Source organism: Geotrypetes seraphini, chromosome 3, assembly GCF_902459505.1.
Source record: "Geotrypetes seraphini chromosome 3, aGeoSer1.1, whole genome shotgun sequence".
NCBI lineage: Eukaryota > Metazoa > Chordata > Amphibia > Gymnophiona > Dermophiidae > Geotrypetes > Geotrypetes seraphini.
In genome coordinates this window covers 272945654-272960452 of record NC_047086.1, presented here as the reverse complement: position 1 = coordinate 272960452, position 14799 = coordinate 272945654, and the positions used below count along the sequence as shown (strand labels likewise).

The window sequence follows — 14799 nt, the reverse complement described above, 5'->3', positions numbered from 1 at the left end:
TCATACCCCCCAATTAAGGAGGTCAAACGGAAAAAACTATATGATGGCCTCCTGGCCACTCAAGCAGCCAAACTAGACAACCAAATCGCCAATCTATTGACTGCATCCCTCAACTACAAGACTTTTAGAAAAGAAATAAAGACCATACTCTTCAAGAAAACTCTGAAAAAAGAAATAATACCGCAAGTCTCAAACTCCACCTCTCACTAAAGCCAACTACCCCAAACAAATAACCTTACCCATTTCTTAATCTTTTTGAAAATGACTAAGTTTTTTTTTTTTTTTTTTTTTTGTAAGTTCTTGTTGTAATACATCTTGGATAATTCTTTTGTAATCCGCCTTGAACTGCAAGGTAATGGCGGAATAGAAATCCCTAATGTAATGTAATTGTGCATTTTTTTAAATTAGTTCCATGGTTATGGAATAATCTGCCCATAGACTTGGGAAAAGAAGAATCATATATAAATTTTAAAAGACATTTAAAAGCACATTTTTCCCAATTGGCTTTCTCAACTTAGAACAGAGTTTGGGACTGTAATCTGTGTTTTATTGTTTTACTATTAGAATTGTTACTGTTGAGATATATGCTATGATATTTTATGAGAAAAAAAAAAACTTTTTAACTTTTGTTCTTAATCTTTCATTTTCTATATTTAATGGAGTTCTTTTCTTGATGAATATGAATTGTGTATTGTAAACCGCTTAGCCTTAGATCCTTTTAGGCTGTTATGTGATATATAAAATTCTTAATAAACATAAACATAATGCAAATGGGAAATAACAAGGGAAAGCAGTAGATATAATGCTTTATTATCAATCAATGAATGAATTTCCCTTAATTGACAAAGAATAAAAAGAGATTTCTTCACTATATTTGAAATGTGACTAGCAAAGGAAGGGTACTGTCAAAGGTTACCCCAGTACTTTTCCCTTTGTTTATTTTTCTGCATGTCTCCGTTTCTCTTGTGCAGATTAATGCCAGCCATCCTTCGGACTCTGAAAGTTAGAAAGGAGTTGGTTTCTGGTGAGATCTACCTTCTAAGTGCTGTGACAGCCCTGCAGAAAGTGATTGAGACTTTACCACACTTCATCAGCCCTTATCTGCTGGATATTCTGCTACAGGTGAGTCGTAGCTTCCCTATAGTTAAGGTGAAACCGAAAAACATACAGAAGTCCATATGCGTACATAGTAACATAGTAAATGACAGCAGATAAAAGACCTGTACTGTCCATCCAGTCTGACCATTAGTTACATGCATTATACATTCTTGATTAAACAATTTTTTTTTAAATATACTTCTGGGCCATAGACCATAAAGTCTACCCGGTATTGTCCTTAGTCCAATTACTGGCGTTGCCGTCGTGCTCAGTCCAACCTACCAACCATCTCATTGCTTGTGGGATACAGACCATAAAGTCTGCCTGGCAACATTCTAATGTTCCAAGTTACTAGAGTTTCCATCAACGTCCTCCCAAGTCCATCCTAAACCAAATTGAAATTTCCTTAGCAAAGCAGCAGATGAATCCAGAGACTAGTGGGTATAGCTCACATCGACCAGCAGGTGGAGATAGAGAACTGATTAACAGTTGGCCTTATAGCCTGGTGTTCCTCCTGTTGATTCAGTTTTGCTCTATCTCCCAGCAGGGGTTGAGCTAGCTCTCTAGCTTCTGGATTCTGGCTTGTGCCGGGTAAAGTGGTGTTCCTTTGGATTCCTCTGTTGAGACGAGCTCTCTTCAGTAGGACAGGGGTGCCTGGCTGAGCGGTGCCGGCTTTGGGAGTTACACCTGGGCCCTCCCAGGTCCCTTCTCCACCCTCCCCTCCGATTGATTGAGGGGTTTATTTGGACGTTGTAGGAGTTTCTTCTTCATTCCAGTACAAAAAAAAAAAAAAGAGACTTCCTGCTTGTGCTGAGCCGTGCCGTTTTTGAGTCGGCTTGCAGCACAATTACCAGCTGTAACCTGGCTTCCAGTGGAGCGGTCAATGTAATTTGGTGGTGAGTGTTTGTTTTGCTTCCTCGTTGATCGTTCCCGAGTGCCGGTTTAGTTGGTGGGCGGAGTCGGCGGTCGGTGTTTTGCGCTGCGTGTAAAAAAAAAAAAAATTTTTTTTACATTTGTGTTTGCCGGAATGGGGGATGGCAGCAGAGGCTGGTCAGCGGTGTTCGCGCTGTGGGAAGCGCAGGACACTATCGGGCTTCTGCTCTGCCGGTTGTTCAGATACACCGGCAGAGGATGCTTTTCTGCAGGCATGTAATGTAGCCATTTCCCGGGTCAGGGAGACGCAGGCGAAATCCCCGCCTCTCGAAGTCGACTCGGTTGTGCTGCAGGGCTCGTCCACGGTTGAGGGGAGTTCGGCGGCGGTCGGGGAGTCGGGAGCACTAGGGGAAGGCGCGGATCCGCTACCAAGCGCAGATCAGGTCGGTTCAGCGGCATTTGGGTTGGGCTCGTTCTCACCTGAGTTTATTATGCTGTTACACCGGGCATTCTTGTTGCAGGGCTCGCAGCCTGCTCAGCCGGTGCCTGTGACCGGTCCGTCCCTTCCGGGGCCTTCTACCTCTTCTCTTGTGAATTGTAGTAATGCCAGACCGACTACGGATAATGTAGTGTCGCCGGGGCGGTCGCAGGTAGCGAAGAAACGCAGACTCGCGACCGCTGACGCGGTGGATAGTTTGCCTGTGTCCCCTTTTTCCCTTCCTGAGTCTTTGGAGGAAGGTGAGGTCTTGGATTGGGAGGCAGAAGATCCCCCGGGTAGGGAAGTGGATGACCCTTCTGCTCTCCGTCTTTTTCATAGGGAAGAACTGTCTTCCTTAATTTCAAAGGCATTGCAGGGTTTAAACATCTCTCAGGAAGATGCTAAGATGTCGGGTAACCCCCTTATGGCAGGAACACGTAGACCACCTAAGTCCTTTCCAGTCCATGAAGCCATGCAGGAGCTGATCTCGGCGCAATGGGATACGCCGGAGGCCAGTCTGAGAGTGGCAAAGGCCATGCGGCTCTTGTATCCGGTTGACCCGACCGAACTAGAGAAGTTTAGGTTGCCCAGGGTGGACGCATTGGTGGCAGCGGTGACGAAAAAGACTACCTTGCCGGTGGAAGGGGGAGTTGCGCTGAAGGATGCACAGGATCGGAAGATTGAATCCTCCCTGAAAATGTCCTTTGAGGTAGCGGCGGTTACCTTACAGGCCGCGATTTGCAGCTCTTATGCTGCGCGGGCGTGTCTGCAGTGGTCGCAAGGGATGGCGGATAATTTAATGGAGTCCGGGGGTTCTGTCCCTTCGGAACTGGCGGATTTGGAGTCGGGTTTGGCTTATTTGGCAGACTCCTTATATGATATTATTCGAGCTTCGGCAAAGCAGATGTCTCTTTCTGTTGTTTCTCGCAGATCTTTATGGCTCCGTCATTGGGCAGCAGATGCGGCATCCAAGCTTCGGCTTGTGAAACTCCCTTTTAAAGGGGGGTTATTGTTTGGAGAAGATTTAGATAAACTGGTGAAGGATTTTGGTGATACCAAAACACAGCGATTACCGGAAGATAGATCTAGGCCCCCGTTGAAATCCTCATCATCTAGAACGCGTTTCAGGGATGTTAGGAGATACAGATCCGGTAAACCAGTCTTCAGATCCGCAGCTGGTTCTTTCTCCTCTTCGAGACCTAGGTTTCAGCAGAAAAGTTCCTTTCGTACGACGAAACCCTCTTCCGGTCAGCCAGCACGTGCCCCATCAAATCGCAATCCACAATGGCGGGGGCTTGGCTCCCTCCGCCTTGCCCTTAGGGGGTCGGCTGTCGGCGTTCTTGACGGAGTGGGCCAAAATCATATCAGATCAGTGGGTTTTAGACATTATTCAAGAAGGGTACAAGTTAGAGTTCGCCTCTCCCGTCGTCGATTCTTTCTTGGTGTCCCCGTGCAATGAGGCGGCCAAAGGAGACGCGGTCCGCATGACTCTTCAGGTGCTGCTGGATCTGGGGGCGGTGGTTCCGGTGTCCCCGGAAGAGGTGGGGCGCGGCATATATTCCCTTTACTTCATTGTACCAAAAAAGGGGGGGTCATTCAGATCTAAAAGGGGTCAACAGATTTCTCAGTGTTCGCCATTTCCGGATGGAGACGGTGCGCTCGGTCATTGCGGCAGTAAGGCCGGGAGAGTTCCTCACGTCCCTAGATCTCAAAGAAGCATACCTACATATTCCGATCTGGCCTCCGCATCAGCGGTATCTGCGATTTGCGATTCTCGGCCAGCATTATCAGTTTCGGGCGATGCCCTTTGGACTTGCAACGGCTCCCCGCACCTTTTCCAAAGTGATGGTGGTGGTGGCAGCCTTTCTACGCAAAGAAGGAATTCGAGTGCACCCTTACTTAGACGACTGGTTGATCCGCGCCTCTTCCAGCCAGGAGAGTTTGTTGGTTACTCAGAGAGTAATCGCTCTCCTGCAGTCGTTAGGGTGGATCGTCAACTTTCCCAAGAGTTTTCTGTCCCCGTCTCAGTCTTTGGTGCATCTGGGAGTCAGGTTCGACACTTGTCTGGGGAAGGTGTTTCTACCCCGAGACAGGGGAGAAAAATTGCAGGCTCAGATTCGCCTACTTCTCGGGTCGCCCAGACCTCGGGTTTGGGATTATGTACAGGTTCTGGGCTCAATGGTGGCAACTCTGGAAGTGGTGCCCTGGGCTCGGTTCCACATGAGGCCCTTGCAACAGTCTCTTCTTTCTCGTTGGTCCCCAGCATCTCTGGACTACAATTTACGTCTCCAATGGAGTCCTCGGGCGGCTCGCAGCATGCAGTGGTGGCTACACGAGTGGCATCTGTGGCGGGGCATGCCGTTAGCTACGCCGGAATGGGTCGTGATTACAACGGATGCCAGTCTTCTGGGCTGGGGGGCCCAGTGCCTGCAAGCTTCAGTGCAGGGGGTGTGGTCCTCGGAAGAGGCCCAGTGGTCGATCAATTTGCTGGAATTAAGAGCGATCAGATTTGCGCTGCGGGCTTTTCAGTCCCTGATTCAGGACCGTCCGACAAGGATCTTTTCGGACAGTGTCACGGCGGTGGCTTATATCAATCGTCAGGGGGGTACCCGGAGTCCTCAGTTGGCCGAAGAGGCATTGATGCTGTTTCGGTGGGCGGAGAGGCATGTTCCGCTTCTGTCGGCGGCACACATTGCGGGTCACGAAAACGTGCAAGCGGACTTCCTCAGCAGAAATCTTCTAGATCCAGGCGAATGGGAGTTGTCTGCTCGAGCTTTCGATCTGCTAGTCCTTCGTTGGGGGCTGCCAGAGATGGATCTCATGGCCTCATCACGCAATACAAAACTGCCTCGGTTCTTCAGCAGACGCAAGGAGAGGGGCTCGGAGGGGGTGGACGCGTTAGCTCTCCCGTGGCCTCCAAATTCCCTTCTGTATGTATTTCTGCCGTGGCCCATGATAGGTCGAGTGTTACAACGCATCTCTCTCTTTCAGGGCAGAGTGATCCTGGTAGCTCCGGATTGGCCGCGTCGGCCATGGTACGCAGACCTGATTCAGCTATCAGCAGGAGATCGAGTCACGTTCCAAGTGACTCCGGACTTACTGACTCAAGGTCCAATCTCAATGGACGATCCGGCCCAATTTGGGCTTACGGCCTGGCTATTGAATGGTCGAGGCTGAGAAAGAGGGGCTATTCGGAACAGGTCATTGCCACTCTACTTCAAGCTAAGAAAATTTCGACTTCTGCCTTCTATGCGAGAGTCTGGAGAGTTTTTGAGTCATGGTGCGGACGGCAGGAGATTGCACCCTTCCATGCGTCTCTGTCGGATATTCTTGCTTTTCTGCAGGAGGGTGTAGCTAAAGGGCTAGCCTATAACTCTCTAAAGGTTCAAGTGGCGGCCATTGCCTGTTACAGGGGCCGGGTCTCTCGCTCGACGCTCGCTTCTCAGCCTGACGTGGTCCGTTTCCTCAAGGGGGTTCACCATATCCGCCCTCCAGTAAAGCGAATATGTCCGGCTTGGAATCTTAAACTTGTCCTTGGAAGGTTGCAGGCGGCGCCTTTCGAACCTCTGTCGGCGGCAACTTTAAAGGATGTCACGTTGAAAACAGTGTTTTTGGTGGCGATGGCCTCTGCAAGACGAGTGTCGGAACTACAGGCGCTCTCTTGCAGGGAACCCTTTTTACGTTTTTCGGAGGCTGGAGTGTCGGTGCGGACTGTGCCGTCCTTCCTTCCTAAGGTGATTTCTTCGTTTCATGTAAACCAGAGTTTATTTCTCCCATCCTTCCGGAAGGAGGACTGGGGAAAAAGATTTTCGACCTTACGTCTACTGGATGTACGATGGATGATTCTTCATTATTTGGGGGTGACTAACGATTTTCGTCGGTCAGATCATCTCTTCGTGTTATTCGCGGGCAAAAACAAAGGTATGGCTGCGTCTAAGGCGTCCATTGCTCGTTGGGTCAAAGAGGCTATTGCTTCGGCTTATTTGTTGACGGGGAAGCAAGTACCGGAGCACCTGCGTGCTCATTCGACTCGAGCATTGGCTACGTCTTGGGCGGAGTCCGGTGGTATGTCTTTGGAAGAAATTTGCCGGGCGGCCACTTGGTCGTCGGGGAATACTTTTTCGAAGCGTTTAGACGTAGCTGCCCGTATGGAGGCATGCTTTGGCGCGTCAGTGCTGGCGGAGGCGGCATTGGCTTCCCACCCAGTTTGAGTTTGCTTTGCTACATCCCACTAGTCTCTGGATTCATCTGCTACTTTGCTAAGGAAGGTAAAATTATGTTCTCACCTGTTAATTTTCTTTCCTTTAGAAGCAGCAGATGAATCCAGAGCCCCTCCCCAGTGGACTATCGGCCTGTGTGTGTGTTGTTTGTATTTTCAGTTGGGGTATGGTTGGTAATTGTCTTATTACATTTCTGAATTACTCATTTGCTACTGGAATGAAGTTTTGAGGATGCTCATTCTCCTTTCGGGATGCTTGGGCAAGGTGCATAACTGAATCAACAGGAGGAACACCAGGCTATAAGGCCAACTGTTAATCAGTTCTCTATCTCCACCTGCTGGTCGATGTGAGCTATACCCACTAGTCTCTGGATTCATCTGCTGCTTCTAAAGGAAAGAAAATTAACAGGTGAGAACATAATTTTACCATATGGGACTAATACTCCCTATATGGATTGGCCAGGTGCATGTATATTTTTTTTTCTCATATGAGCAGCAAGTTCTAAAAGCCAACAATTTTCCAGATTTGCAAGAATTTTTGTGAGCAGCGCTTTTAGAATGTATGAGCAATTGCTTATGTGCTCAGCTTGGAGGGAACATAGTATAGGATACAGACTGTGCACTGTACATCTGCCCAGAACCATATATAGTTCTTCACTTTATACCATTCATTTTCTAATTAAATATCAACTGTATCCCATACTTTTTTTAATTCCATCACTTAGACCTTATCAAAGCTAACATTACTGCTGCCCCCCACCCACCCACCTATACATGCACACACACAACTTGTATATTGCATGGTTTGGTTTGAATTTATTTTGCTGTTATTGAATGTTTTCGCTGCAGCTTTGTTTTTTTGTCCAGTGACAAATTTAAGATAGGATTAAAAAGTATTAGTTAGTGCATTTGGGAATATGATCCTATGGTCAATCATTCTTACCTATTTATTTATTTAATTTATTTGACAATTTTTTTTTTTTTTTAATATTTTTTTTAATTTAGAAGTTGTTTAACACAAAAAACACAACATTCAGAAACATAGCCCAAGTAGAAAAACAAGTGATAAAGTCTATCACGTTGTTCTTCGTGTAGACCAGGGGTCTCAAAGTCCCTCCTTGAGGGCCGCAATCCAGTTGGGTTTTCAGGATTTCCCCAATGAATATGCATGAGATCTATGTGCATGCACTGCTTTCAATACATATTCATTGGGGAAATCCTGAAAACCCGACTGGATTGCGGCCCTCAAGGAGGGATTTTGAGATCCCTGGTGTAGACCATAAAGACTCAAAAACAGACCACAACTACCCTGCCCTCATCCATCCAACCACCCCACCCCCCAATTTATTTGACAAATTTTTTACTCACAAATTTTTCATAGAGAATATGTTATAAAGATAGATGTAGTGGGGGTCTGGGCGATTAAAACGCCTGGACGTACAAATAGGACATTCTCAAAAAGAAACCCATTTTGGATGCACTTTTCAAGAATGGACATTTTCCTGCTACCGACTTTGGGTGACTAGCACCTTAGGCCAAAAATGGACTTAGATATTGTTTTTTTTATTTTGACGTCCAATAATGAGGCAGGTATTTGGTGACTGGCCATATGTGATGTCTAAGTTGTACTTGACTAGATACACTTCTGTCCCTGTGAAGTTCATCCAGTGGGAAATTTATTCCATGTAACGCATAACTCTGATATCTGAATCTGGTTTTGGTCACTGGATAAAACTACAAAGTGATTACAGTATTATTAACTTTTTATCTACAGCTGGTTAACATGATATTTTGCTGGTATAGTTTATCTTTTATGTCAAGACAATCAAAAATATTTCACACTGTGCTACTGGCCATTTAACCCACCAAAACATGGCAAATTTCCATTTTTCTTCTAGATTGCTCGTTTAGAAAAGGTTGGGCTTGAAATGGGTCCTAAATCCCAGCTTAAACTATGGATAATATCTCTGAAGAGCACACTGGGTACCAGGATACCTTCCAGAATTGTCTTACCAACCATCTCAAAGTGTTACCAGCAGTTGGTGACTTCACACCGGGTGAGTTGACCATACAGTAGGAGAGAAGGATGTGGTAGGGATTTGTTTACAAGCAATGAGATTAGGTCCACACAGCCAAACAGGATGAAAATTGCAACATTCTGTTTATCTGCACATGGACTAATTTTACATCTTGCAGTCAAACACGGTCTCAGCATACTCTGCAATATAATACTTCATAGACACAACTGCAGTCATTTCAAAGGCTGTGTGGCCTAACTGTATTTTTCTGATGGGAGCAATGTTAACATTCCCAATTACAATTGGTTAAAGTGAGTTACAAGATGAAGAAGTGATTTGTCCAAGGTACATAGAAACATGACGGCAGATAAAGGCCAAATGGCCCATCTAGTCTGCCCATCCACAGTAACCATTAGCTCTTTCTCTCTCCAAGAGATCCCATGTGTCTATCCCAGGCCCTCTTGAATTCAGATATAGTCTCTTTTTCCACCACCTCTTCTGGGAGACTGTTCCATGCATCTACCATGCATCTACCACCCTTTCCATAAAAAGTATTTCCTCAGATTACTCCGGAGCCTATCGCCTCTTAATTTCATTCTATGCCCTCTCATTGCAGAGTTTCCTTTCAAATGAAAGAGACTTGACTCATGCACATTTATAATATGTAGGTATTTAAATGACTCTATCATATCTCCCCTCTCCCACCTTTCCTCCAAAGTATACAGATTGAGATCTTTAAGTCTGTCCCCATACGCCTTATCACACCATTTTAGTAGCCTTCCTCTGGACCAACTACATCCTTTTTATATCTTTTTGAAGGTGCAGCCTCCAGAATTGTACACAATATTCTAAATGAGATTTCACCAGAGTCTTATACAGAGGCATCAATACCTCCTTTTTCCTACTGGCCATACCTCTCCCTATGCAACCTAGCATCCTTCTAGCTTTTGCCCTCACCTTTTCAACCTGTTATCACATACAATCACACCCAAGTTCTGCTCTTCTGTTGTGCACATAAGTTCTTCACCCCCTAAACTGGTACCGTTCCCTCAGGTTTTTGCAGCCCAGGCTTCACGAGTGGCTTGAGTGTGGATAATTGGGGCTGATCGTGCTCAGGATTTCCGGTATCAACTGGGCCTAGGCTCCCTCCAGACTCACCATCTCTCGGCACCGTTGCTCCATTCCGTTGAGTTGTGATGCGAGTAAAAGCGTTGAAACCTCCACTTCCAGGTTTGTTACGGGTTCCACTACCTTCTTTCTCAGTGATTTCCCAAGACCTTCCATAGATAAGTGGCCTTCTCTAGCCTCTCCGGGAACAGGAGGGTGGGTTAGGTTCGCTTGGGCTCAATAATAAATCGTTGTCCAAAGCCCAGCAGCAAATGTGCCCAATATCACTGGAGAGACTGTATAGGCTCTGTTTCCCTCTCCTTGTGGGCATCAATAAGGTGAAATTCACTAAGGAAAAATCCCTAAGAGTGGGAGCCTTCATCTATGCGATCTGCCCAGTCGCCATCTTGACTGACTATTATATATCTACTTATTGAGGGCCCAAGCTACACAATCTTGCATTGATTACATTTTAGTGATCAAGAGTATGTTTAAATCGATTAACCAAGCAGAAATAGGGTCTTATACTTTATCAAATCATGCATGGGTATGGATACAGTGGGAATGGGGACAGAATAAAGTGGGAGGAGATGGTGTGTATTTCCTTTAGTACTTTATGGGGATCCTCCATTCCAGGAGCAACTTCTTACATGTTGGAAGGACTGTAAAACCCATATTCAAGTGCAATAGGGGAAATATTCTAGACAAGTGGGTAGTGTCCCCATGGCCACGTGCCATCTGTAGAAGAACTCCAGTTCGGATTTTTCTCTGTGCCTCTTCTGTACTTCCCCGAGCTCCTTAGCTCCACCTACAGTTTTCCCTTCTGAATGCGTGCCAGCAGGAATGTGTTTATTCTTTGGCGTTCCTCCAGACCAGCACAGAAATGGATAGGTTTACGATCCTCTGCCAGCAGGTGGAGACTCCCAGTACAAGCACACGTACAACACAAATTGTACTGCACTCTATTCAAAGCCCTAAATGGAAATGGACCAAGCTATCTGAACAACCACCTAATCTGGAAAAACATCCAGACCAAGGAGAACTCAAGCACACTTTACCCCCCCCCATGCAAAGCAAAAAAATATATGACGGTCTACTAGCCACCAAAGCAGCAAAAATAGACCACCACCTCTCAAATCTGCTGAACACGATGCCCAATTACAAAACATTCGGGAAAGAACTGAAAACCATACTATTCAAGAAATTTGTCAAATGATCTAACCAAACCATATCAACCATTCCCAGATCCCGACACATACTATAGCTATCAACCTTGTAATCTCTCTCGGAATGCCCAGGCTAATTTCTTGTTGTAAACCGCCTAGAACTGAAAGGTATTGGCGGGATAGAAGACATCAATGTAATGTAATATAACATTGACTTTTGACTGTGCAGTCCTTATTACAATCAGTCTGTTCTCAGTCTCCAGCAGGTGGAGTGATAAGCTTGTGCAGTCTATCCTGAGGTTTGTTGGGGCCTCTTGGTTCCGATTAGTGAATCTTTATTGTCCCTTTTTCTGTCCAGACAGAGCTTGGGGGGACCCTCTTGGGGGTCCTACTGACCTTGAGGTTGCCACACGCGGAAGGGTCGAGTCCCTCTCTCCAGGTTTTTTCTGAATTTAGAGGAACCTCAACTGTATGCCTGGCATTCGGAGACATGCTCGCTGATGTAACAGCGACTAGAAAAACCGTATGGAGCATCAAGTCCAAGTGGGAAGCATCCTAAAGGGGCTGCCACCTGTTAGGCACAGACTACAGTTTAGAGAGCCAGTGGGATCGGCTCACTTGATACAGCTGGTAGGCTGTGAGAAGTAAAAAGAAAAAAGAAAGACACAAGATAAAGCATAAAAAGGACCCGAGGCTACTATTTTTGTACGGTGGTGTTCTGCATGGGTTTTTGGCGCATTCCCTATGAGCACTTCAGAAAAGCAGAAAAAGTGCATTTTCTGTGGACGCCAGGTGGTGGATGCAGCTGGCATGTGCACAAAATGTTCTGGCCGCCTCAAGGGGGTCCCAGTTTTGGGTGTCGGTGTTCAGGGCTCCCCTTCCTGTGTTCACCGCTCATCAGTGGGAGGTAGTGGAGAAACCCGGGCTTCCCTTGCTGCCCATGCTGGAGTTTCCTCATCTGCTTGTGGTGTAGGATATTTGGTGTTGTGGACCGTCAAGGATGCTGGGGATTCCCTTACTGCTGCAGCAGTGACAGCTGACATTTTATCTTTAGCTGTGGTGTCAGTGCCGCTTATTCCTTCAGGAGACAGTTTGACGGGCCTTCCCTCAGTTTTGGTGGGAAGCATGTCCATTTTGCCCACAGCCTCAGGTGACCGGTCTTCCTGTTTTGGAATGAAAGGAATTGATCCTAAATGTGTCTTCTATTCCTGCTATGAATTCTGTAGTGCCGCCGGGATTTTTTTGCCCTGATTTTGTGTTGGCCATGTGCAAGGCTTATTTGCAGGTGGCTAGGGGTCCTGCTTCAGTTCTAGATGTCCTGAATGTTCGGGGAGGGGGGGTTACCTTCTACCGCCATCCTGCTCTGGTGGCTTCGGTCCATCCCCCTCAGCCATCGCCCAAGCGGCTGTGGGTGTCTTGGTATGAGGATGTTTTTATGGCTGATCAGGTTTCTCCGGATGAGGACTTGGATCTTAGGTAGGGCACTCCAAGGTCCCTAGGAGTGCATGATGTTTTGGATGGAGAATTTTTAGAGGCGCCAGTTGGCGAGAATGCATTGGTTGTGTGCATATTTCATCGGGAAGAGCTGCAGGAGCTTATTCTTGAGGTGTCTTCAGTTTTACACTTTGAAGAGGAAGCTAAGGACCTCCCCCCTCGTGTTGTGGTCCCTGGGATCCGGTCAGCATCCCGCTTTTTCCCCGTGCAACAGGATATTCGGGATATAGTGCAAGCTCAGTGGAAAGTTCCGGATGTTTGTTTTCACTTGGCGCAGTCCATGGCCAGACTCTACTCCATTCCTGATGGGGATAGAGATACTTTTAAGTCTTCTGTAGTCTTGGCTATCATGGTCAGACATCAGACATACCATGCTGGTTGAAGGTGGTTTGGTCATCCAGATGGCAATTTGTGGCGGTCTAGATGCCTGGGCCTGTTTTCGGTGTTCTGAGCAGGTTCTTGACTATGAGTCAGCTGACTGGTCCTTAGTGGATCAGGAAGTAGCTGAGCTAGTCTCTTTCATGCAGTGAACCATTCCTCCAGATCTCTGAGATGGGGATTTCCTTGCACATGGTTACTTCCTGACAGAGATGGGTTTGGCTTTCCAAAGTCCGTTTGCCTGTTTTTCAGCCTGCTAGGTCACAGATGCAGGATTGTGTTTTGAGGAAACTAGATGGAGATCACAAATGAGTTTCATCTTTCTGATTATTTGTTTGTGCTGACTCTTTCTGTCAAGCAGGGCTCTCCTACTTCTAAGGCCACAGTTCCCAGAAAGATCCGTGAGGCCTTTTCATCAGCCTACATTCTTTCTGGGAAACAATCTCCTGTTTCCGCCAAGGCGCATTCTTCTAGATGTGTGGCTTCTTCATGGGCCGAAGCTAAAGCTGTCTCCTTGGAGGAGATTTGCAGGGCAGCAATGTGGTCCTCTCTACACACATTTGCCAAGTTTTACAGAGTGGATGTGGCGATGAGATAAGACTCTGCCTTTCAGTCTTGAGGGTCGGCTCAGTAAGCCTGCCCTAGCTTTTTGGGGACTGCTTTTGTGCATTCTACTTATCTAGAATGTCTTACCTTTTGCTTTGGAAAAAGAGATTATGTACTTACCCTGATAAGTTCTTTTCCAGTAGATAGACATTCTAGACTCCCACCCTGTCCTTCCTGCGCCTGACTACTGTCTCAGTTTGTTTATGTGTCTCCAAGTTGTATCTTGGTTGCCAGTCAGCTCTTGCGGGCTGGGGAGTATACTGAATATATGTTCCTCTTTTTGGCAAGAGTAGTTTCTGAGCTCCCTTGAAGTTTTTGCTGGTTGTTTGCAGCTGATATTCTCATGTTACTTCTTTGAGCAGAAGTTATTTATGATCTTGATTGTTATGGGTGTTTCTACTTCACGTTGGTTTGGTGGCTCTTGGTGCTTGGGTACTAACTGTAGGTAAAACTAAGGAGCACACTGAAGTACAGAAGAGGCACAGAGAAAAATCTGAACTGGATTCCTTCTACAGATGGCATGCGCTCATTGGGACATTATCCACTTGTCTAGAATGTGTCACCTATCTACTGGAAAAGAGCTTACCAGGATAAGTACATAATCTCTTTATTCACAACACGAGAAGGATCTTGTAACCTTTGGGGAAACGGGTATGGCAGTATTACAGGGTGAAATAATGAGCTATAGTAGGATTTAAGGGTAAATTAGATGTACATCTCCTTATGAGTGGCATGAAGTAACATGGGTAGGGGTAGGCTAGATGCACTTTTCTTTACGAGAAGCTTGGAGCGATATGGGGACCAAAACTATGCCAGGGTTCACTTGGCGGGGCCTCCGCATGTGCGGATCGCCGGACTTGATGGACCTAGGGTCTGTTCCGGAGATGGCGCTTCTTATGTTCTATACTAGGAAATATCGGGATTGTGAAATCCTGAGATTGGACCATTTGATAAGAATGGTGAGAGAGAGGTATGGGGAGTTTCATAGACAGAGCACCAGCAGAAATTGCAAATAATCCATCAACCTTAGCTATTGGTTACTTTACATAACTCAGAGTACACCATCTTCATAGTTACTGTAGATATATCCCAATACTATCTCTCTTCTTAATTATAGTTCATCTAGCTTTATTAAGTGGAATTCTACATCCCGAGCCATATGAACATCAAATCATTGCTGCAACAAAACATCTTTTTCCTGCACACCTTTCCTCCTTACCACCCCTCCCTCCCCACCATTCCTTAAAATATCTCTCACATCATGACATATCTTCAGTGTAGCCCCAGCAACTACTCGGTCCCTTCTTTCAATTTGAAATATAACTTATTCAGTAACATACTGCACCCTCTGGTATATAAGTT

At 46.2% G+C, this 14799-nt stretch overlaps 1 protein-coding gene across 1 annotated transcript in view; it reads left to right on the top strand.

Moving 5' to 3' along the window:
• HEATR1 (HEAT repeat containing 1) overlaps window positions 1-14799 on the top strand; it is a 693629-nt gene that overhangs the window by 568375 nt on the left and 110455 nt on the right. Inside the window, exons 37-38 of the mRNA XM_033935556.1 lie at window positions 972-1122; window positions 8567-8725. Coding sequence (XP_033791447.1) covers window positions 972-1122; window positions 8567-8725 — 310 coding nt within the window. The remainder of the gene's footprint in view (window positions 1-971; window positions 1123-8566; window positions 8726-14799) is intronic.